At 36.2% G+C, this 24,828-nt stretch overlaps 1 protein-coding gene across 1 annotated transcript in view; it reads right to left on the bottom strand.

Annotated features, from left to right (window-relative positions):
- Positions 1-20,488, bottom strand: part of cdkal1 (CDK5 regulatory subunit associated protein 1 like 1) — a 193,291-nt gene extending 172,803 nt beyond the window's left edge. Inside the window, exons 1-2 of the mRNA XM_023330649.1 lie at positions 20,404-20,488; positions 9,101-9,185 (exon numbers count right to left, since the gene is read on the bottom strand). Of these exons, the coding sequence (XP_023186417.1) occupies positions 9,101-9,185; positions 20,404-20,488 (170 nt within the window). The remainder of the gene's footprint in view (positions 1-9,100; positions 9,186-20,403) is intronic.
- Between the last annotated feature and the right edge of the window lie 4,340 nt (positions 20,489-24,828).

Raw genomic sequence — 24,828 nt, 5'->3', positions numbered from 1 at the left:
TAATGTTTGAGACGAGCTTTTTTTAAATACATTTAAAAAAAATTAAATCACAACTGTCAACTTGAATGTATGTTTTATTGTTAAGTATGATCCTCATTTATCTACAATTACAAATCTTTTAAAAAGTATTGAGAGCCGTTATATTCAGCCACTATCATGATGATAAACCAAAATAAAATCCAGAGCATCTAACTGCCTTCCTTTCCAGTGTTTAATCTAATATTATGGTGTAAGGGACACAGGTATTGTAGAATGACAACATATGTTTGGGAAAGCAGGTAAAAAAAAAAAATAATAAAGACACAATTTCTGCTCATTTTGTCATCCGTTGAAACTGATACAGTGGGGAGAAAAATGATACTAATAATCAAACCCCTGGAAGCTTGGTTCATTTCCAGGACACCCATTTAAACTAGGAAGACTGAAATAGCATATAGGAGGCAAGTCACCTTTGTTTGAACATGGTTTTCTTCAGGTAGGTTATTCATTTTATCACATTGCTCAATATGAGTGAAACAGATGTACATAAAGTTAGGTGAGGTGGAAATTTCTAAATTTAAATTAGTAATAGGTTTGCTGAATCTGTCTTTATTTCAAGCCTGTCACATAGGCAGTGACAAATGTCCATGGAGGATAAAATCTACATGCCTGAATATGATGGCCACACAAACAAGCAGCCACACACACAGTTATCATGGGAAACATTTTGAAAAACAAAATAACCTTTAGCTATTAGATCTAAAGGTCACAGCTTTTATCTGTATAATGCAATTTTGAATTATTTGAAATCAGTCAAAAATAAATTTAATAGATGGAAAAAGCAATAACAGTTGGCATGTGGAGTGTTTTCTAAAGTACATAATGAAAGAAATGCTTTAGTGTAATGAAAAACACAAGACTAAAACAGCCAGATCAGAAATAACTACAAGCATCTCTACACAGAACTAAATCCAATAGGAAAATACCATAATAAAAGGACTAAAATATCATTACACAGACAAAGCCAGGAGATCCATTACCTACTGCAGCAAGCATCTCCTCCACAGTCTTTCGGATGACCTCTGACCTCTCTAACATGACCTTTACACAGAGTCACTGTAGATTAATCAAACAACTGTTTCAAAATCCCTCGTCAAAGTTAAATTTCTCAAAAATAAATAAATGAATAATTACAGGCCAAATAAAAATAACATTCTGTCAGCTGCCTGCTGGGAGCACCCACTTATAGATAATTAATTTCTTCATTGCAGACAGCAGCTGACATTGCATCTCAATCTTGAACACCTGCCCTGCTGCGCTAGTCACTATACTGTTCTCCATAACCCCCCTGCCTCCAAAACACACACTTTTTTGTCATATAAATTATCTCAGATACACTCAGACAGTCACTCATGGCACATTTTTGTAACACTTAAAGCACTGACGGCACACTATGACTGCCTCTATGACATTATTAATATTGCACACACCAAGCAGTTATAGCTCTTATTTCAGGCAAGTATGCCCTGATTTTAGAACATTTGCAATTATCTGAACATAAGACTCAACTATTAAAAAAGATCTTCACTCCTTGTATTATGTTGGCCTCAACAAGTGTAAAACCAAAGCTGGGAAACAGGGAAAAGCCATGAGTACTAAGCTCTGCCGGAGGAACTGATGAAAGTTGAGAAGTTTTTTGATTGCCGTTGAGGAGGACCTTTTAAGGACGGATACTATGTGACAGGCTGTAATTATGAACCCATTTACTTAAAGGGCCACTCATCCACACATCACCACTCAACCAGATGAACAAATAAAAGGAATATCTATTTGTTTTGAGCTTGTGGTCAATTGAGGGAAAAGCTGAAGGGGCTTTGACAGGTTTTTATCAGATTGTGCTTTTAAACTGGTGGCGAATATTTTCCTTCATGTTGCACTAAATTACTTGTTTAAGTTCAAGTCAACAATAGGCATGTTTTTGGCTCTTTTAGACATTTTACCTTTTTTAACACTATTTTTAGCCTGAAACCCGTGAAAGGTGCACTTCAAAAGAAAATTTTATAGCAAGGTCATAATCTGGTCAGCCTAGTTCTTGGTGTAGTTCTCAAACTGCCCTGGGCTCAGTGTAACAAACACAGGATGTCTGAATTAAGTATTAAACATACTGCCGTCTTTCACCATGCCTTTTCCCCTATGTAGCTGTCAGTCTCTCTCTCTATCCCCAAGACTATTTTTTGCGTCTGCATACCCGAAAATGTAGGCTAATGCCCTGTAGAACTGACAGATTAAATGCCAATCCCTGGGTTGTACCAGAACCAGCCCCAGGCATCAAGTGTGGGGTGTGCGTGGGAGTGTATGTGTGTGTGTGTCTCCAGTCAGATGCAAACCAATGTCTGGTATCTGCTGTATCGGAGCATGGACATAAAACAACTGCCCCAAGTAAACAACTCAAAAGGTCACTGCAGATTTCTGATTGTTTATACCTCGATGTCAAGTTGATGAAAAGCAAACAGCTTTGGCCTTAATGTCACTCACTTCTATGCATCAGTTAATTTAAAACAAAACACTGTGAGGCTTGTAGCAGCTCCTTATATTATAGGCACTTAAATAATAACACTTTAGTGACTGTTCAGCAATGTCAACATTTTGTATATTTCTGAATATATCTCAATGTTGGAGAGTGACATTTATAGTTTTCTGGGGTCACTACACAGTTCATTACTGAAGCACTGTGTCAATTTAAAGACTTGTGACAGAGTGCAGAACTAATACTAAATGTTTTCAGTTCACTTAAAGGTTCAAATCAAGGGCAGTAGACTAAGTAAAACTGTGGCAAAGGTTGGGCTTTTATTTTATAATAATTTGTACGAGACACATTTGGTGTGAATGGAATGACATAATCCCAGTGTCTGGATATTTTAATGCCAGATATTACAATGTATATACAGAGTTGGTCAGCATTTAATTTAAACCAAATACCAGCTTTTTTAAGTAGATTGTTTTACATAAGTAGAAATTTTACTGTCTTTAGAAATGCACAGAAGAATCAGTTGCTGACTTTAATTAGGCACTTTTCAGTTTGAGCTGAAGGTCAGAAACTCTAGAATCAAATATATTTTCTACCAGTGAATGCCAGCAACCAAAGGCCATCTAAATGTTACCTATTTTCAATATAGTGAAGTGTTTACAACTTCAGAGAATGTCAAAAGCAAAGACATGTAAATTATTCAAAAAGAAACTATTTCTTATAACACGTTAAGTTTTGTCTTGTTCACTGATGTCTCAAGAAAGCAAGAAAAAAAGGAAGAAGATAGCAAAATGGTTGAAAGGAGTACATCAAAGTCACTATTTTTACCCTTTTGAGCTTCCAACCTGTGCATGTCACCGAGCATGAGGATTAGGACATGTTGAAATTCTTTTGGAAATATTATTGTTAAGCTCATCACCCGGTAGAAAATGTCATTTTAAAATGCCAACTTATTCATCATTAAAGAGCCCAAAATTAGCCACAAAATTCAAATCTGTACTTGCCTACTTTTAAAACGTCAGTTTTAACAAAATAAAAAAAGCCACTTATTGTGACTTAGCATAAATGCATACATTTGTGTCTTTACATAGTAAAAATAAATGCACACAAGGAATCACCTGCATATTAATACTTATGCAGGGGATTCAACGAACTGAAAAGTTAATTTCAGAAATCTGGGTAGAGTGATGGATTCAGACTTCACCTTTCAAACACACATAAAGACAGAAACAAAGATGGCTTCTATCACTAAAGGACATTTCCCGGATTAACCGATTAGATCTTGAGAAACTCGTCCATGCGTTTATCTTTAGTCAAATTGATTACTGTAACAGTGTCTTCACAAGTTTGCCTAAAAATTCAACCAACTGCAAAAATGTTGTAATTGTGTTTTGTTCCATCATATAAAACTATAAGTGTGCCTATCGATCGACCACCGATCATTATCGGCCGATTTCCATGGAAAAGTGTATGATCGGTGATCACCGATCATGGTCTCTTGTTGCCGATCACACAAACTGGTCGCCTGTATCTCACTTCGCAACCCGCATGTGCAGCTCATCTTCTCTTTCCTTCACTCTGCGCAAGCATAAGGCAACAAATCCTACATAATGTTGTGTGGAAATAAAATGCTCTAAAAATGAATGGGGAAGTTTGCGTGTTGGGGTGGAAAATTACCTCGGGGGTGAATAACTTCAAAATGCATCAACACGACAAATCTTATATATGACATTTAAAAAAACAAGCACTTGTCGGAGTTTGGCTACATCCTGCAGTCTTGTTTTTTACTGCAGGAAAAACAAGACATCCGGAGCGGCCAGATAGCAAGTGAAGCAGCGCACAACTACCAACACTCACCCGGTTGGTTAGTATTAGCAGGTCACAAGTCCTGCTGGAAAATAAAATCTGCAACTTTGTAAAGTTTGTCAGCATAGCGAAGCATGAAGTGCTCTAAAAATTCCTGATTGTGGACTTAATAAAACACAATGAAACACCATAAACAGATCACATGCTTGCCTAAATCTTTACTGACTGAAAAAGTCTTTTTTTCTCTTTAGAGAACATCTCGCAGCTGGAGAGTGGCTCAACATAAGAAATGCAACATTCTGAGAATAAATATATGTAATATAATGTATAATTTATCAACCTCTACATAGCAAAATAATCACTTTTGCTGCCACAGTTTTCTCTTAAAATGAAATATTTCGTTTAGAAACAAGCAGATAACTATGCCCTGCTTTTAAATTTATTTTTGGCAGCATATGGTCAACACAATCAAGGGCATAAAAAGATAACACTGAGGAAAACTGTCCTGCTAGCTAGGAAAATTCATACATATTCACTATACAGTCTACACATAAATGCAACAGCATAAACACAAGTCTTCTTCTAAGAGTTCATTCTGTACACCCTGAGTCCCCTTTCAATTACCATTAATGATTTTTCTTTCTTATGGTTGGTTCATGAATATTAAAACTATATTGAAATGAATGTAAATACAACATGGGAATTGGTGTATTTTGAAAACAGACGTACAGAGCCGAGTTAGGAACTTATTCATTTAGCACACATTCCCTTGATCATACAAATTAGTAGAAACAGCCAAGTGGAGAAATTCAACACATACACAGATGCACAACAACACAGAGGCTTAATCGCATGCTGTTGAGCAACTGTTTTTAATGCATTCAGCATTTATTGATTTGAGGTCTCTGACATTGAATTACACTATAGATTTTTTCATTTAAAAACACACACATGCATATTTAAATACTCATTCTAATTGACTTTTTAGCATTCAGGTAGTCCTCTTCGCTTTGTGGTGTTTAATAAATTCCAGATGTAAAAAATATCTGCCAGTTGACTGAGCAACAAGCAGAAGTGAATATCTTAAAGTCTTGATGTAACCTTGCATGATGACTAAAACAACAGAAAAACTTCCCTTAAAGAGTTGGAACTAAAAAAAAAAACAGGCAACAATAACAAAAGTCCTGAGTTTTGATATTAAACCTGAATTATTCACTTCATCAATATAAACAAACCATATCGTTGAACAACACAGTCCAACTTGCTGTAGATCAATCTAAATGTTTTTTATATGGATAGGTACTGGTGTGCGTATAATTGGAATGTGACATTTGCATATGGACAATACGCAAACACATCATCGCCTATACATACACAAATGCAGCATCGACACCAAAGAAACCTCATGCATACAAATAATCTTCTCGTGAACTCATACAAATACCCTAAAAACCTTTATACACGCTGCGTTGGCAGCTATCCACCTGACAACTCAGGTTCTGTCCACTGTAACATGGATATTTCTGCCAAATGAACATGTTCTGCTTTTATTGCACCTGTTCTCAGCCACATGAAAAAAATAAAATAAAATCAGGGAGAAAGACACTTCGGAAAGGTGTTTTTTTTTTAAACTCAGTTTGTGGACATACTGTTTAGATGGAATATGCAGATAATATTATAAACAAAAATGTAATAGTCCACTTAAACTATGTTTTATATATACAGTAGATATATATAATTTTGGACATAAAGGATGGTTGAAACACCAGAATCTTAAGTAAAATGTAATAATCCACATAGTCCATATTATTTTCTGGAGAACTTGTATATTACACTTTGCTTCTGCTGATTGTGGTTCTGCTCACAGTATCGACTCAACAATATCGACTCATATGACTTATGAAACCTGATCACACCAAATTTAGAGTGATCTGCTGATACATATTTGTCAGAATCACAACCATATTTATCTGCAGACGACTAAGTAGATTAAAAACATGGTGACATGAAAAAATTTGCATTATGATTATTTTGAGCAAACTTATCATTCTTTTCATTATCATCACTGGTTTTGGTAAAGTTACTAAAAGTTAAGCCAACAGCATAAATGCAATTATCAAAATTATGTTGACATGTGAACATATGATGCCTCAAACAGAAAGTTTGTCTTTTTTGATTTATTTATTATTATAAATGTCGAAGCACAATATTCACGCGGCTCCAATTGTAAATAAAATATGTAAAACTGCTTTGGGCTATGCACCTTTTCTCATCATTTTGTAAATAAGCAGGTATTTGAGTACAATGCCGATAGTCAAAGAAATCAGAGAGGTGAGAAACAAGATGACAAATTAGCATTAGCCAAAAATGTAATGAAAACACCAACATCTGCAAAAAGATTTCATTGTACAGTTTTAAACTTCAACAAGTAGTGTTATCTGTTGGTTATAATATCCCTTCTCTACTGTGCCTCTGAGATATTGTGTATAAAACTTTAAAACTTTGACAAGTTTTTAAAGTAAAATTATTTTATAACAATTTAAAAACAGTAATATCAACCACACCATGGGAATAATAAAACCACTGTTTCACTCAAAGAGCAAATTGTAGAAAACTATTCTGAAATATCAGTTCACAGAGCAGTTACAGAGCGACTCCATGCAGATAGCAGTACAAAATGTTATTTTACTTTATTTAGTACATGCTGTCTGACAGCCTTAGGTGTAATTGGGGGTCTTAAATTTGTGTTGTTCGAAATATTCACTAATGCACAATGTCTCTCTTCAGCAAATAAAATAAATGGATGAATGAAAGAAAGTTGATGTCCTTTTGACTTTCATGTTAAGGTTGATGTTCTTCAGGAATGACTTGAGTAGAATTTCCAACACTGTGGTAAACAAAATTAACTTAAAAACAATTTTTTAAAAACATATGTGGTGTAGTGTAGCTGTCAGTCATACAGAAACTCCTCATTCCATAATGTTCTGGATGGATTTCAACTCTGACCCGGTCTGTAAAAATATGTGTGAATTTGAAGTACAAGGTTGTGGTACCAGGAGGTGCAGGCATCACGGCCAGCGTGTGACCGAGCGCGAGGCAGCCTACATCCCTGCCTCCGCCTCAGAAAAAACAGGCATGTGAGGGGGAAAAAAAGAGCAAAGACAAGTGGGCATTTGGATTCTCTCTGATCTTGAACCCCCTCATTTTGTTTCTCAATCAAGAAAAGAGCGAGCAATGAAAGGCAGAAAAACTTTATGCCTCCCATATGCATGTGTATGGGAGGGTGTGTATGTGTGTCTTCTTAGTGAATAGAGCATTAATTGCATTAGCATTACAGCTGGGTGATTTCCTGTCAAAAAAAAAGTCAGGCGCCATTAAAGGGGGCATTTTCAAAGTCTTGAAGTGTGTTATTATTTTGCATTTTTTTCTAATTGACTCTTTGCAAAAGAAATAGTTTGACAGAAGGGGGGGCAGTGAACATCAAGATGCTGTTGCAGAAAAAAGACAGGCAAATTGCACTGTGAAGTAAAAATGTTGTTCTTTAAAATGATAATTTGGCCCAGTGAAAAAGTAGTTAGTTCTTATGACTCAAAACCTACAATACATGCTAGTCATTTAATCTTGTGAAAAAGCTAAAACACTGACATCTTGTCCATTAGATAATGATGGCAGTAATGAAAAATACTGCTGACTTTAACAGATTTTTTTAGGATTTGCTGCATTTAAATATTGCAAATTGAATAATCAAATATTAAAAAATGAAGTACACTGATCAATATCTTGTAAAGCCACTGTCCTCTCTTCTCTTTATCTACATTGTTGTTCTGATAATGCAAAATTAGTTATGCAGCATGTGGTTGGTAGTGGAGGACAACAGAGTTAAATATTGGACAACTAAGATCATGATGCTGGTGAACTGGTTCTCGTTTTTACAAACAGGTCTCCAAACAAAGAGAGAGTCATATTTTCTCTTTTTGGAACATAGGGGGACAAGAAATATTTTTGTAACGCTAAACACATTTGTAAGCAACATGTTTCAACTTGATTTTTATTCTTCACTGATGACATTTGTAGTCTGAGAGGACCTGGAGAACCCAGCAACAAATATTCCAATGTTACTTTGGAAAAATAAATAAATCAAGAGACTCAATGTCAAACATGAGCACATTTTTGCCAGGTGTGTGTGCTCCTTGCAAAATAACCAAAATGCAAAATAGTTTCAAATTTAATTTCCCAGTGCTTTTGTAAGAGCGTATGCATTTCTCATTTTCCCTTTGAGTCCACAACTTCTGGAAAAAATAAGTGGGTGGAGTCTCAAGCAAACTCAAAAGGTCTAAAACACAGGATTTAAGATGAGCTTCTGCATGAAAACAAGTCTGTCAAAAAATAACTGTGGCTACTTCTAGGGGAATGCTGGAGTCAAAAACTGAAATGTCAAAACTATTTTTTTGTGATCCAAATTGTGTTCTTTCAATTAGTCTGAATATTTGATCTTTACTATTGGGTCAAACTAATATATTTATTCTGGTTCAGTTCAGCATTTCTTGCAGTTATGTTCCAAAAAGTAATTTCTGAGTCATGTCAGCTCATAATATCAAATAAAGTTAAATTACCTCATCATGCACAGTGTAACTTCCTGCCATACAGTGGGGAATGTTCACAGAAGTTCTAGTTTCAGAACTCATAGCCTGAATGTCATTAATGGTTTCTAAAAGACCATAGGATTCCTAACCTCCAGATCAGGCTGGACTGGACCTTAGTTAGTGTTTAGCTTTTTCACTGACGTACTTGATTGAATTTCTGAAGTGGTCCTCTGCAGGATTTTTCACTGTGCAGCTGTTCAGCAACCACAAGTCTGCTTCTGCTGGGTCCTCTGTGGAGACAAACAAAGTTTAGTTTATTTTGGTAAGAACACAGAAACTGCAGAGACCATAACACAAACATGGGATTCAACAAAGCACATTGTTTCCTAAACATAAGAAACGTTGTGAAGTGTGCCATTTGTGGCAAAAGGAAGAAAAAAAAAATAGATATTTTTGCTAGATCAACTTCCAAGCTGAGAATATACCAACTGAAATAAGATATTGGCATACACTGTTTAAAACAGAAGGTTGATTATCTTCACATTAAATCATAATAAACTTTTCCTTTCCAGATGATGAGGATGATGTCACGGCTTTATACGATTCTGATAAGTTCATGATGTACATCTTTTCTTGCAGTATTTTTTATACACTACTTTCTTGCATGACACTATAAAAATAAATCAGCCAGTATATCAGGAAGAGAATTGCAGATCTCTAAAACTCAAAGTAATCCTTGGGTATGATTTCCAAACGCCTGAAAGTGTCACGTTCATCATCCTTGAGAACAAATTACTCATCTAAACTGAAGAGAATAATTTAGACAAATTAATTACCAAGTAGCTCAAGTACAACAAATTCAATGTTTTGGAGTGACCGTCACAAAGTCCTGATCTCAATGCCATAGTAATTTGAAAGTAGAGTTGCAAAGGTATTTGAGAAAACGTCCTACAAACTTGAAGCCATCACATCAATTCTGTCAGCAGGAACTGGTCAAAACCCCAAACTATTGTAAGCAGCTTGCACAAGGAAACCACAAACATTTAAAATAACTCGCATAGTTTTAAAAGGCAACTCTAGCAATAAAAAGGAAATATATGTATAGTTATGAATTTCAACTTATTCTGACATTTATGAATAGGAACGTGGGTGTATTGTTAAGTAGTTTCTCTACTCATGAAGGCTGATTTGACATGCCTTTGTTCACAGTGAAAGAGTTGCATTACAAATTTGATGCCGATATTTTAAATTCAACACATGTTAAACCAAAGACTAAAAAGTTACATCTGAAAGTGAATTTAAGTTGAGGTTGTTGAAGATTAAAAATGCCTCAATTTCTGACAATACACAGTCAGTTCCAATATAAAGGGCGACCAAACACAAATCATACATATTTGATCAAATTTAGAGCATTCGTTGAGCCTTCTTAACCCTACATGCAGGTTATGGGTGATATATTAATACATCTCAAAAACATCTGTTATATGAAGACAAGTACTAATGGGTATGCAGGGACCTTTTAAACATAGGACACAAACATACTCGGGTATGAGCTAAGAATCAACTGAATTTAAGGTCAGTTTAACACACATATTTTGAGCAGACAGTACCATTAAAACATACACGTTTCACATTAATTACTTAATAAAATAGATGACCCTAATATTAAAAAAAAGTCTATTGATCTTTCAGTTCTTCAGCCTTTCGCAATGATTTAAGCATACTCAACACTTTAACATGGAATATTGATTTGTTGTTCTGAGTTGTTGAAAGTGTAAAGCACAACTGCTAGAGAGCAAAATTACACCACAACAAACAAGTTGTAAACTAGACTCCCGGTCATTTTGTTTCACATAGAATAAGTTTTCCTGCTGCAGCAAAGCATATGCTGGTCCAAACATACTGCATTCTCGGCATTTGTTCACCTGGTGTACACTAGCTGTGTTTTTCTATGAAAAAAAGATGAACTGTCAAACAGAAGACTCCAGCACAGGAACTACTACTTCTGTTACTTAGAAAGAATAACAAAAAAAAACAAACTTTGTGGATCACAGTGGTACCATATCTAGTCTAACAAATATGTAAAGATGAAAGGAAAGTGTTTTTGCTTTTTTCCCAGTTATGAAGAAGGAATCCATTTTATCGTCTTCAAAATTAAATGAAAAAAATAAAAATAAAAGATTTATCACACATAGGGGAACCTGCAGATTTAGTTTGATACACAAGACGAACCCATGAATGAAGAGGAAAAACTAACAACAAATCTGTCCCACAACTGATTTGAATTAGATAGCAGGAACATTATTGACCCCTTCGTATATTTAGAGAGCAGTTTAAAAAAGCAGTTAAAAATGAGCAACTAATAATGTTTCATAAAAATAAATGTGCACACGTCTAGCAGCAATAACATTAGATAAGTAGTAATACATTAACCTCAAAATACAAAATGATAGCACAGCATATGGTTAACCTACAGGACCCCAAATGCTGCCATTCATATTTTAACAATTTCTCACAGTATTAGCCATCAAAATATGATGCCTTTACTAGTCAACTCTGTCAAGTTCCTTTTTTACTATAAAATAAGTGTCAAACAAACATCTATAGTGTCAGTTCAAGGTATATTCCTTCATATCCAATAACTTCAGCAAATTAAGTCACATGCTCATAGAAAATTAAATGGCGCTTCAGATTACTTTACCTTGACAAAAAGCCCAGTATTGTTAATCTCAAACGTTACAATAACTATATGACTAACACTGATATGAGCACGGACTTGTGTTAGCTTGTTTGTGCAGTTGTGTGATGTGAAATTGTCTCATGTAGAACAAAGCAAAGGGGAATACAAACCCCAGAAATATTGTATGTGTATGAGAAAATGAGTCACTGATCATCAGAAGGAAAAAAAATGAATACATGCAGCTGGTAAATCAGGCTTATAATTTTTATTTGTTCTTAAGCAATAAAACAAACGTACACAAAACAGCGCAAGGGAGGAGTCTCAGCTGTGTGGCTGCCGTTTCCTCTCCACCCCAGGGCATTTTCAAGACCAGTTTAAAGTGCACATAACACACCGTCACATAAAGAACCAGGAACAAAAACATCTGCAAAGCTCTAATACACACACACACAGAGCACTAACTATGTGTTATGGATTAAAACCTGAACTCAGAAAAACGGCTGAGTGGAGATAAACATATTACGCCTTGACAAAATCCTGTTGCACTACTCCTGCCAAAGGTTTAACACAACACCTATATTTTCCATGATCCTTATGAGAATATAAGTGTGCTACAATTTTATTTCTTATTGAGTGACAGATCAGAACAGTTAAGGCTATTTGGCAGTGGTCAATGCACCCACCAATGCATGCATTTTATTTCTGTAAGGTTACAAAAAGCACCGTGATTTCCAATTTGAAGTACCCTGGCATTATATTTGAATAAATATCTCCCTCAATAAGCATAAAAAACCAAAAAAAACATCATGCTTTACACTTTTGTCCACAGGATAGGGATCTATTTATGTGCATACTGCTGGGTATTCTCAGTAAATGCAAAAGACTTGATGTAACCTAACAACGTATCCACTGTGTAAAATATTTTAACCAAAACCACATGTGACCTTAGGTTGAAGGCTGAGGAAGTCCAGGAAATGGAATTTGACTTGAGCGATATAGTTATTTCAGCCTCAAACAAGCTTAGACCCCCGCCTAACAAACCATTACAAGGTAGTATGGAAAAACCTCCAGAATAAGTCGGTAAATAAAACTGCCTTTCAATTGAACAAAAAAAAAAACAAAAAACAACTCATATTTTTCCTTTTGGCAAGATGCTACAATGAAATGCATTTATCTGTTATCATTACATCTTTAATCTCACTGTGAGAAAGCAGCTTTCACTAACGCAGCAAAAGGTTTCCATGACATGAAATCATGAGGGACTGCTGGAAAATTTTCAGAATCTCTTATTTGCATAAAATTTGAATGAGCATAGATGTGCACCCAATTGTCTAAAAGTAATTTGTTTATTTTTTGCCTGTCATGGATTAGAGAAGCCTGTGAGAGTTCACTAGAACTAAATGTGAACAAAAATTGTTGACCTATCTGGTGAAACTGAGGCCAGAGGGTACAGATATGAATAAACATCTGCATGAATCTTTTGAAAACAGACTCTCCAGCAGGGTGTGGTGTTATACCTACTTCTGAACTCTGCATTACAGTGTGTACAAATGTGCTACTATAGAAAAAAAAATAATATAGAAATAAAAATAAATCTTTGTCAAAAATGATTTTTTATATTTGCATTTTAAATTGGTCCTTTCATTGCCGAACAAAATTGCAGTAGTAGCAGCAATGTTAGTGCTTCAGCTAATTTATTAATTTTCCTTCAAAAGACACAGAAGAGTGGACTTTTTTGGTTTTGTTCCCGAGTAGAAATTAAAGAAAACATCCTTTGCCAAGCTGTTGACCCTCATATCGTATAACAGGTGCTGCTGTGTGTGTATGTCTTTGCCTCAACCTGTTCTTGAGTGTATGCATTGAAATATTTCACATACGTAGACCTACACACAGTCTATTTGGAAAAAATCTCCACATGTAAAACCGGATGGCTGAATCTAATCCGTGAGGTTATTCCTGGTCATGACTCTGAATTATCTGAGACAGACATGTTGGGATTGCAGCACCTGTGGTCAGTATTTGAGTGTGTATGTGTGTTTGAGTATATGTGTACACAGAATCATACATAACACATTCCTATCTCACTACTCGCTATGGAGATGAGTCAAAAAAAAGCAAAGGAGTTGTGGGAGCAGGTGCACTCCAAAAAAATAAGAATGATGGAATCATGAACAAGGCTGGAGGGGTTTTACTAAGGACGGAAGAGTCATGGCTATACAATGAAAAATAAATGGAATAAAGAATAAGTATATGGGAAGGAAAATGAGAAAACAACTAAATCCATGGATGCAGAGTATAGCTAAATGAGTAGAAACGGTGCAAGAGAAACAGTACCCCACTGCAACTGGAAATAAAATTTTTGTTTTTAAACCAAAGGAAATGGTCCTATGATCATGATTGTGGGCAATTAGATCTTTCTTCTTTTTTTTTCACAAACCGCAACATAATGTTTTTTGGTTTCTTTTGCTGATTTTGCATGTGTGGATGTCAATTTACCCACAGGTGTTAGCAGCATTCCACGGGGAATCAAAGTTCAGGCTCAGCTGCAGGGTCAGAGATGAAAAATATACACGCATATGTGCCAAACCACAGATGAAAACACTAACCTGAGAAGCAAAGTCAACTGTTCACTGTTATTTACTGCTGTTTACCGCTAAACAGAAAAGTATGATTTGCAGAAACTCCCAACATGTTTTATTTGAAATGTGAATGACATACCGCAGACCCAAAACAACTTTATAAATCGAACCAAGTTTTAAATATCTGCATGCAAACAATATAAAAAAGATTCTGTGTTACCTTGGTTACAGGATTTTGTTTGTTAAGCAGGTAAGTTAGATTAGGTTTCAAGATAAAACTTGACTAAACTTCCTCCCTGAAAGAACTTCCTCCTCTTATGAGTCAGAATTTATTTTCATATCTGTTTTAAACCAGAAATGTGGACAGCAATATCTGAAAGATTGCACCACTAACATCAAACTCGACATGTGTGAAAATACAGTAAAAGTAGCATGCCTGCAATTGCTTTCAAACCTCAGTTTCATCATTGACCAAAACCACTGTCAACAAACCTTCCGTAACTGGACGCTTAATATTGTCGAAACTTCAATTTGTAAATGCTATACCAAAATGTACAACTCCGATATTCAAGTTGTAGCAGAAGTTATTCTGGTCAATCAGAGTTTGTGATTTATCATGATTCATAATCTAGAAAGAGTCTACTTTCCTAACCGTACGTGCAAACACACAAAAAAAATCAATAGAAAACACAATTATTTAAATGATACCTGAGATTTAAGCTTTTTTAAATTATCTCTATGATTCAGGAATCCAAGTACAAACAAACTGACAGGCAAAAGTTAAACCACATGATCTGGATTTGTCCATTTGACCAAATTTATTGCATCAAGTTTGTTTTTTTCAGGACAAAAAAAGAAAAATGTATCAAAATAAAACAGTCAATACATATTCAGGCACATGCTAAAATGGTTTTATATGGTATAGTCTTAACATCTATTCTGATTTTTAAAAATCACTTGACCGTAGTTTCAACTCTACATTTCCCTTCCAAGTCACTTTATAGGTTTGATGAAAAACTAAAAACATATCTGTTTACTGTCCGCAAGCCAAGCATTTCAAATCTGTGCTCATTATACATAATCCATCTTTTGATTTCAGGCAGTTCAGTGAATCTCACTGTAGTCAGATTATGTATATTTATGTAAGTGAAAAACCTCCAGACTCTTTGCTGTCCAAGCACCATGAAGTTTCATGAAGAACCCTTTAATTCCCCTCACCATGATGGATATGCACCAGAAATAACCCCAGTTTCACTAATGATTGTTAGAAGATCATATTTTTTCATTTCAGGCAGATTATTTGACAGGTTTTCAAGCAGTCTCCCAACATGTCCTTGTCAGCTACATATACAGTGTAAAATATATCAAACATATAACTGAATGAAAGGATTACATGAAGTATGAGGGGCAATATGGATGGATGAATTTCTGACAGTGATCATCTCCACTGGCTTTCAGCAGATTCAGTCGTTTTTATATAAATAAAATATAATAACCATCACACATTTCTATACTGAAGAAGCAGATCTGTAGCATCTCTGATTCCCTGCTCTTCAGTTGTGGTAAATGATATTCAACAGCAAAACACATTGGAGTTGGTGTGTGTCTATGGGTTTCCAAGTAAGAGAGAAGAGAAGCAGACAGTTGCCCTCGGGGTCAATATGATGCTCCTGGTGCTTCACAAATCACACCATGACCCACTTTCCAACCGATCCCACACACACACACACACCCAATTACCCCCTCACACAGACACACACAGTCTTCCTTCTTGTTATTTTGCCCTCCACGCTCCATCCATCCCACACATTTCAAACGCACCATCATTCCTTCTCCACTGCCCCCTAAAATCGCTCAACTCTCAAATACACACACACAGAGAACACAATGACCTTGGGAAATACTACTCTCTTGGTTTATTGGGGAAGCAAGTAAGGGCAAGGGGTGGCTTTGGGGTGAATAGACACACTTGACTGAGCCAATAAGGGATGTATGGCTGATAGGCTGACCAGACAGCTGAGTGCCAGGACTACAGCCTGGGAGGACAGGTGGACTGGAGGGTACGGTAGGGCAGTGACCCACTCGCCACTGTTATACATCTCAAAAACTGAGATCACTTTGAAATGCCTTGCTGCTGAAATGTGCTATACAAATAAAATTTGATTGATTGATTGATTGATCACTGTCCCGACTGTATCTCTCTAGAATTTTATTAGTCAGCAGCAATTTGTTTTCTGATGACAATAACTCAACAAAATAGAATAAAACATTTTAGCCCAAGTTCATATAGCCGCTTGATTGTGTAGGTTCTAAGAAAGAAAAAAAAAGTGCTATGTGTATGTAATGTTTGATTTATGGTTGATTGGAGAAAAATAATAATTGTTCAAATCAAGAGGGCAAGATAAATGATTAAGCCATGATGGTATAAAGCCTAAAAACCATCTGTACAGTGAACCCCTCGCTGTAACAAGACCTCGCTGCTTCGAGGATTTTTTTGTGCAGTTTTTTTTTTTTCCAACAGTCAGTTCAAACAGTCTCCGCGCTTCTTCTCTATATACCGTAAGGTGCCAATAACGTTGCGGTCTTTAAATATACATAATACAGCTTGGCAAATTTGGCAAATATTTTTGCCCAGAAGGAAAAAAAAGCAACAACAACTACCGATAACTATGTTCTTCTCTCGAAAAAAACACACCTGCACCACAGGCTTCAGAAGAAAAAGACACTAGAGAGCGGAGTGAGGTCGCAGTGTCACAGCCAGAGGAACAGTGAAATACGCGAGTCACAATTAGTCCTACTGTGCTTCGTATTGATGATTAAAATGATTATTTTATTGTAGTTATTTGTAAGAAAGTGTTCTATTTGTTTAAAAAATGCTTGGTCCTGAAAACAAGTTTTGTTCTTTGGTTTCAATGTAGAGTATTTAATTATGCTGTATAATAATTGTAAAAAATAAAGATAACTACTTCACGGATTTCGCCTATCACAGGTTCTTTTTGGAACCTAACCCCCATGAAAAACATTAATTTAATTATAAATTCTCAGTGTATTTGTAATTAAATAAAAGTGTCACTGCTAGTCATTAATTGTGATCAAATTTTTTGTCTAATTGATTATCTGCACTTTTTGTGAACCTGTGACAACCCCGTACCAGTTTCTCCTTGAGAACAATGAAATATCAGCATTGAAAATTGAATTGATATTTCTAAAACATCCATGGATGCGGGGGGGGGGGGGGGGGGGGTAGCATTGCTATCATGAGTGTTGATTATTTTTTTACTATTTATATATTTTGTATGGATTTTCTTTTTTAAACTATTATAAATGCTGCAGTGTGAGGAACCAATGAGGACCAGGAGTTCTACACTTGACCTCTTCTAAAGCATAAATTGTCCTGGTGAGGAAGAACTTTGCTCTTGTCCTTTACTACATTGACAAAATTTTCTCTAGAGTATGTAATGCCCTTAAGCCAAATTATGACAGTTCTCAACAAGTAGAGCAGCATGAAGTGTGAAATGGAAGGTTTTCTTGAGGTCACATGTGTTTACTGTTACATGTGTTTAGCTTCAAACATAATACATCCATGATGGTTAAAGCAATCGATGACAGCATGCAGTAAAAATGATAATCTGTAGGCCTAAAATCCAGCTGTATTAAAGTGTTGTTAAAGCTACAGTTCCTCAATATGCATGTTTATATTTCCACAGCATGTGCGTGAGAATGGGTGTGTTCGGAGAAGCAACCTTTGAATTTCTGGTTAGGACAAGCCAGAGTCCCAACAGACAATATTTCAGTCTAAAAGGTTCCTTTTCCTTGGGGGGCAACCTAAGCGTGAGGGCGTGCGCACATGTGTGTATTGTTGCATTGCCTCATTGACGTGGCAAATTGTAAATGGGTCATAGTGGACTTGCGATTTTCACCTCCAATCACATTTTACAAGAAAAGACTTGCACAAGCACATGGTCACATCACATTAAGATGAAGACAAGCGCGCACACACAGACACACAGAAAAACACACACTCAGGGGCCTTGGGGTTTGGCAGTTGGTCTATCCGTCTAGCTGTGTGAGCAAGCACTCAGCCGTGGATGATAATGCAATCAACTGTCATTAGAGAGATGCTGGCTGACTTAACACAAACACACACACACAAACACACAGCTACCAACAATATGTTGCAACCTGTCAATCAGAACTGAATACTTACTACAAAGTAGTCATATGAAGACAGTTTTAGTAATCACTATGAACAAAAAGCAGAAAAACGTCAATTTAGACATATTTCCCTACAGAATTTGTGAGGACAAATGAGGACGGCATTTTATATTAAATCTTTTTTTAAAATCTATGTATTTAACCCCAACTCTTAAACACTACTATCCCATGCATTTGTTTTTAAAGCCTTTTATATAGATAAAAAGGAAAGACTGGACATGAAAACGTGTTCTTTCCCCCATCTTAGCTAAGTTGGCAATGAGATGTGGCAACTCTCAGTTGGTGAAAAACCAACATACAGCTTACATAAAGCACATATGTATAGTCTGAAGAAAAATAGTAATGTTTTCAAAACTTTCGCTACAGTAATTTATTTGCCATTACATTGATTCTAGGGGTGTTGCGAGTATACACAGTAAATAAGAACCGAGGCACTCATTTTGCAGAATTTGAAGGCAAGTCCTAAAACATCCTTGGATGCAGGGTTTATATGTTAATCTAATTGCATCTGCTACAGTATGAAATGCATACATAAGGCAACAAAGGAATGTTTCTTATGGAATTGGGAATTTGAAACAATCGTTTAAAAGGAGCATTCCTCTGCAAACGGTTTCATTACAACAAAAAGATACCTCAATGAAACTGTGTCCAAGGCATAAGTAGTTGGAAAAAAAATAAACAAACAACTAACTGCACTCACCTAGAACACTACAATATATAGCAATAGAACCAAATCACAAACCTCAAAAAATATTTTTAAAAATAAGTTCATGTCAGGAAGAAAGGTGTACCTGGTTGTACTATTCCTTGGCTTTTGAAAATGATTAGTTTATTTGAACAGGTATATTAAGGGCTCATAAGAGAAAGATGCATTTCAGATTGGGTTGCTCTTTCTTACATCTGCATTTTCCACTCATACATACAAACCATATGTACCACAATGTATTCTGAACAGAAAACACAATCCACAAGAGGTAACTGTCTGAAATTCAAAGTGATGATACCATGCATATTATCCATCATCTCTACTCAGAAGGTGGATCGAGCTGGGTATAAGCGTGCGCATCAGTGTGCTCTGGGAAGGAGGGAGGGTACGCGGAGTTAAGCACAGCAGGGGTCCACGATAGCACTCACGTCAACAGTTTGACAACATCTCCGAAAGATCTATTCACTTGGGATTCTTCCACTGTCCTTAACAACTCTGAGTACTTTGCTGTTAGAGAGTTAGAGTCAGTCTGACAGATAGAAGCTGTAAGAGACAGCAGCTAAAAGGATGGAGGGCTGAGAGGGAGGGAAAGAATCAAGAGATGAATAAAGAATCTAATGACTTAAGACAGATGGGCTGAAGAAAATGAGGACGAGAAAACCTAAATATGCAGAAGAAACGGAGCGAAATGTGGCAACATGAATACGGTGAAAAGAGGTGGTATTAGAAGATTAAGTGTGGGTATTTTAGTGAAAAATAGCAGCCAGGTTCAGCTGAAAGTGGAGCAGGAATGATGAATGCTGCATGTCAAGAAAGGTGCTAATTGTGTGGCAGGGTCTTGTTTCCCTGAAGTAAGAGGCTGGAGTCAATATGTCTCTTTTACATTTGATCACAAAGTCACAGTGGATGCACCCGAGTCCACATACTTTTCGAAAACTAAAACTAGATGGAATCAATAACACTGAAGCACAAATAACCTATCACACATACAATTACTGACTTTGATCTGTGTTTATACTCCACCTGAAGTGGTCAATATATTATATTTATAGCCGGAAGCGCCGTAATTGAAGTGGGTGTCGAACTGGGCACTCTGCATTAAACGTGCAAAAAACAAAAACTAGATTAAGTTTGAGCGATAAAGCTTCAAAGCCGTCACTGCCAAAGAAGACGAGAGGCCTTCTGGGGCGACATGTACAACAGAGGTAAGTAATGATAAACATCTGGCAGTCGAGTCAGTAAGATCTTAAATGGACATTAAATGTGATTTATTGAGCTGCATAAAGGCACGGGATGGAAACCAGGCCTTTTGCCATTACATGTCTCACCTTGCAAAGAGAAGATGATTTGAAGCCTCAGGTTCATGCGATAATTGGGGCCAATCACTAGTCTGCAGCTCAGACAGAAAACCATTATGATCATCAGTGCAGACATGAAAAGATATTTCACACAGTGAGAAAGGGATTATTAGAGTCAAGGGCACTGAAGTCAGAGTGTCTGGGAGAAAGTAGGAGCAAGAAGGTTACTGACTGACAGAGTAATATACCAGGATTTCACGTTAAAAAACACACCTCAGAGTGAGACATGACACACGGATTCACTTTCTAGTTCTCGGGTGGTGGAGATGCAATAGCTGGACAGATAAAGAGCCTTCTTCCAAATTGAAGAAGTTTCAAATTGTCATTTCTGCTACGAAAAAAAAACATCTTGCGATGTATATTTCTAAAGTGAGTGTGGTAATTTTTTAAAATTTGATTTCAAGCTGTAATTCATGAATATCAAATAACAAAAACATAACCAATGCTGAATTGTTGTCTGTCTCCTAAAACCAATATTTAATATTAAAGTAACTGTGCAATAAGGTCTGGGGTGTAATTATCAAATTTGTTAGTAATAATTGTGCATGCATCACAAAACTGGCTGATGGCCAGAATCTGACAATAATCAGCTTGACAAGGCCTGACCAATGATTATCTAGTTGGAGACTCAAAAGTTGGATCTTTTGCAATCAATGAACACAGCATAGTTGAGAATTACCCAGTTGTGCCAACTAACACACTCATTTGTGAGGATAAAGTTAGAGCAGGAAAGTTAAAGCTAATTGCTTTAAGTATGAGTGAGAATACACCCCAACCAGTGTAAAAAGTTAATTAATAGACTTTATGAGGAGACATTTCTGCTCATAATTCAGGCAACAGATACTGCTTGGTTTGCTACTTCACTATTTTGTAGCTTTAAATGTTTTCCAAATAACTTTGCCAGAATTTGTTTTCGCCTTAAGACAAGACACACAGTCAATTTGATCTACCTTATCCTTTTGAGCTTTAAAGCTGTCTGTTGTAGAACCATGATTGCTTTGGAAAACCCAGACATTCTAGAAATCTCAGAGTTAAGCTAAAGGTCTACATGTAATGCTAAGAGCTCCAATGCACTCACAAATGTTAGGAGGTTGTATTTATTCCCAACATAAAATGACAGAAATATTAGGAAGAGTATTCGTTAGTTATAAAAAAGGAAAATCAACTAAAATCCTTGCTGACAAGTCCAATCTTTACAAATCCCTAAGATCAGAAGTTAACCATAAATCTCTGATTGGTTCAGAATTATCTCACATACTGTATATTTTCAGCTTTACTCGCCCAACCTGCAATGCCGGTACAGGCGAACTTACTCTAAGAGCACCTTCAAAATAGTCTATTTTAAGTGAAAGGTGGTACACCTTTCAACAAAAGGTCTGGATTTAAGAAACACGAGAGATTTTTTTTTATTTTATTTATTTTTTACTTTTTTTACTTGATTATTTAGTAAGAATACAAATACTCACTTTAGGCAATATTTCTATTCATTGCTTTACTTTTAAATCTGACCAGCATTATGTAGCTCGTTTTAAGATCCACTAGCTGATAACTTAATTAGTATTTATCTAAAGTTTAAGAATTATTGTAATTGTATTATTTGTGTTTGTGAAACAATTTCACAAATGTCTTATTGAAATTTCAAAGTTTTATCAGTACATCTGTGGCTGGAGGCAGAAGAGAAGATGTGTTCAAGCCTCCAAGCCAACTGTCAAATCATACACACCACTGTAACCACAGTCAGTTCCCCATTTCACAATAACAAGAGTGGGCAAATATTGACACAATATTTCTGTACCATTACAAATGTGATTATATTTGCTGTTTACTCAAGGAGACGGCAGTTAATATTAAATAGGATGTTTGACCCTTCATGTGAAACACTGTGGGAGTAACTTTTAAAAGGGTTTTAAGAAATGTACATACAGGACTGACGGAACCACCAGTACCTCAGATTGTTTTGTGCACAAAATATTATGGTAGAAAACCAAGAAAGATCTAAAACTGGTGTGTGTGTGAGTGTGTGTGTGTGCGTGCGTGAGTGCGGGCGGGCGGGCGTGCGTGCGGGCGAGCGTGTGTGCGGGTGAGTGGTAGAGTGTGGTTCTGCCGCTTGTCACCTGCAAGAGAACAAAGACAGAGCAAGCTAAAGAAAGAAGAAGAGTAGAAGCCACCTGTATGTAAAAGCTCACCTGTCCTTTGAAAAGGAAATAAAACAAAGTTCAATGCTGAATTTGAACTGTGGCAGCTGTGGCTTTAGCCTTAGAAAAAGAAACTGAGCTGGTAGCTAAAAGAAGCACCACTTAAATAGTCAATACAGAAACGAACAGACATGTTCAGTTGTTTAGCTGTGGGGGGTGGGCAAGTGATATCTTATAACTATTCACTGGACAGAGATCAATGATCTGCAGTCTAGGATTATGTTCAATATAGCGACAGGAATGAACACTGGGGTTCCTACACATTTTAACACTTAGTGTCAGGATCTGTGTTTTCTGTGTGTTATTTTGAGTTTCCTGTGTATCTGTGTCTACGTGTTGTCCTGTCTCCCTTTGATTAGTCCCCAGGTGTTTCTTGTCCCTGATTACCCCCCAGTGTATTTAGTGTCACATTAATATGGTGACACTAAGGACCGACCTGTTCTGGTCGGGTCCTCGTCTTATGTGCGTTCAGTCCTTCGTGTTGTCCAGTCAATTTACCAGTTGCTACCGGCGTTGAGCCCTGGCTTCTGCTCAGTCGTGCTGCCTGGTTGTTTGTGGACTTTTTTTTGGGACATTCATCATTAAAATAAATTTATTCATCCTACCTGGGTCTGCTGCGTCTGCCTCCACACCCCTCACCGCACCATTTTCCTGACACTTAGCACTTTTTCACATTCAAATTTAATGATTTCTGAACATTCTTGACATTTAAGTACCAAATATTAACCTTGATCCTGTTTCAAACCAGTCTGGTTTCATTATCCTCAGGTTTTTCAAGCAATGCAAAACCAGTACTGAAATTAAATTTTCACTCCTTTTGTGGGCTTTGAAGTAAATTAGATCATTGCCATTTCATGATCCTCTTTGAAAAACATTCCACTTTATTAATCATGTCCATCTACTTTAAATGTAATGTCAAGACTAGATAAATATTACTGGTTTGTGCAAAATCCTTCAACACTCACAAGCTATTGTTGTGATTGTTGTAGTTAGAATTACCCTCACAGTGAACAAACAAAAAAGCACATTCTGGTGAAACATTTGAAACACGCAACAGTCTGTGACAAAAAAAAACACTCAATGGAAACAAGTTCAGTTTTCTTTAGAGATTCCCTCAGAACATTAGCAAGGGTCACTCATTAATAACACCCAGCTAACACCCAACAAACCAGAAACTTTGGTTGTTACCAAAACACTGTAAAATGGATATGAATATCATAAAACTTAAAATTAAAAACAAACCCTCAGTTGGTTTCATTAAAACTGGATAATAGTTAAAATACAGTAAAAATGTTTTACTAAATAATAATAAAAAACTCATTGGGGAGCTTTCATGCAGCTTATATAGCGCACGCATTGCCTCAGCTTGCTAATGCAGAAAAGACATTCACATATTTACGCTCCACATGAACTGTCCTAATTTGATTAATAGTAATAATTAGACCTTCCTCTGTGTTTTTATTTCTACGTGAAATTGAAACAATTTAGGTCATCTGGCCCCTTATTCCCTGAACCAAGCTATGGGGAAATGTAAATTAGATGCAAATTGCCAGCAGAAAAGTGAAAAGTAGTTTTATGGTCTGGGTAATAAATACTGAATTTAGCCTCTTGGCATTACAAAAACAGTCAGTTGGGGTTCACATGCAAATTATATGCAAATAAACGCAACATAGAGCCCTTATTTCTTGCAATACAGAGAACAGTTCTGTTGCCTTAGCAGTCATACAGTGCTCACGTGTGTCAGATTTGAAGCCAACTCATGATTTCTTGCTCAGATGTTCATATTTTTGAGAATCACTCCTTAGTGATCAACAACGGAAGAAGAAATAGAGATAACATAGGAAAAATTGAAGACAGCAGTGGGGGAAAAAAAGTTATTTCACAACCTTAAACAAGCTCAATCAATAACTAACACAGAAACCAAGTGACAATGAGAAAAGACCAGGATTGCAAAAGCAAACTGTTAAATTTAAATGCAAACTAACCGTAATTGAAAGAATTAAGTCAAAGTGGAGAAACCAAAAGAGAGAAAATAACCCTGCAACAAAGAAATTTAGGATAAGAAAAGAACTAGGAAAGACAAGAAGCCACTATTTTAGAAAGCTCAACACAAAGACAAGCAGAAACACCAGAAAAGCCAGAGAAAAACTTGTTTACATTATATCATTCTGAGAAATAAAGAAAATGCTCTCCCCTGCTC

This window comes from Xiphophorus maculatus, chromosome 3, assembly GCF_002775205.1.
Source record: "Xiphophorus maculatus strain JP 163 A chromosome 3, X_maculatus-5.0-male, whole genome shotgun sequence".
Classification (NCBI taxonomy): Eukaryota; Metazoa; Chordata; class Actinopteri; order Cyprinodontiformes; family Poeciliidae; genus Xiphophorus; species Xiphophorus maculatus.
Note: the sequence above shows the minus strand (reverse complement) of the source record. Positions and strands in the feature narration are given on the sequence as shown.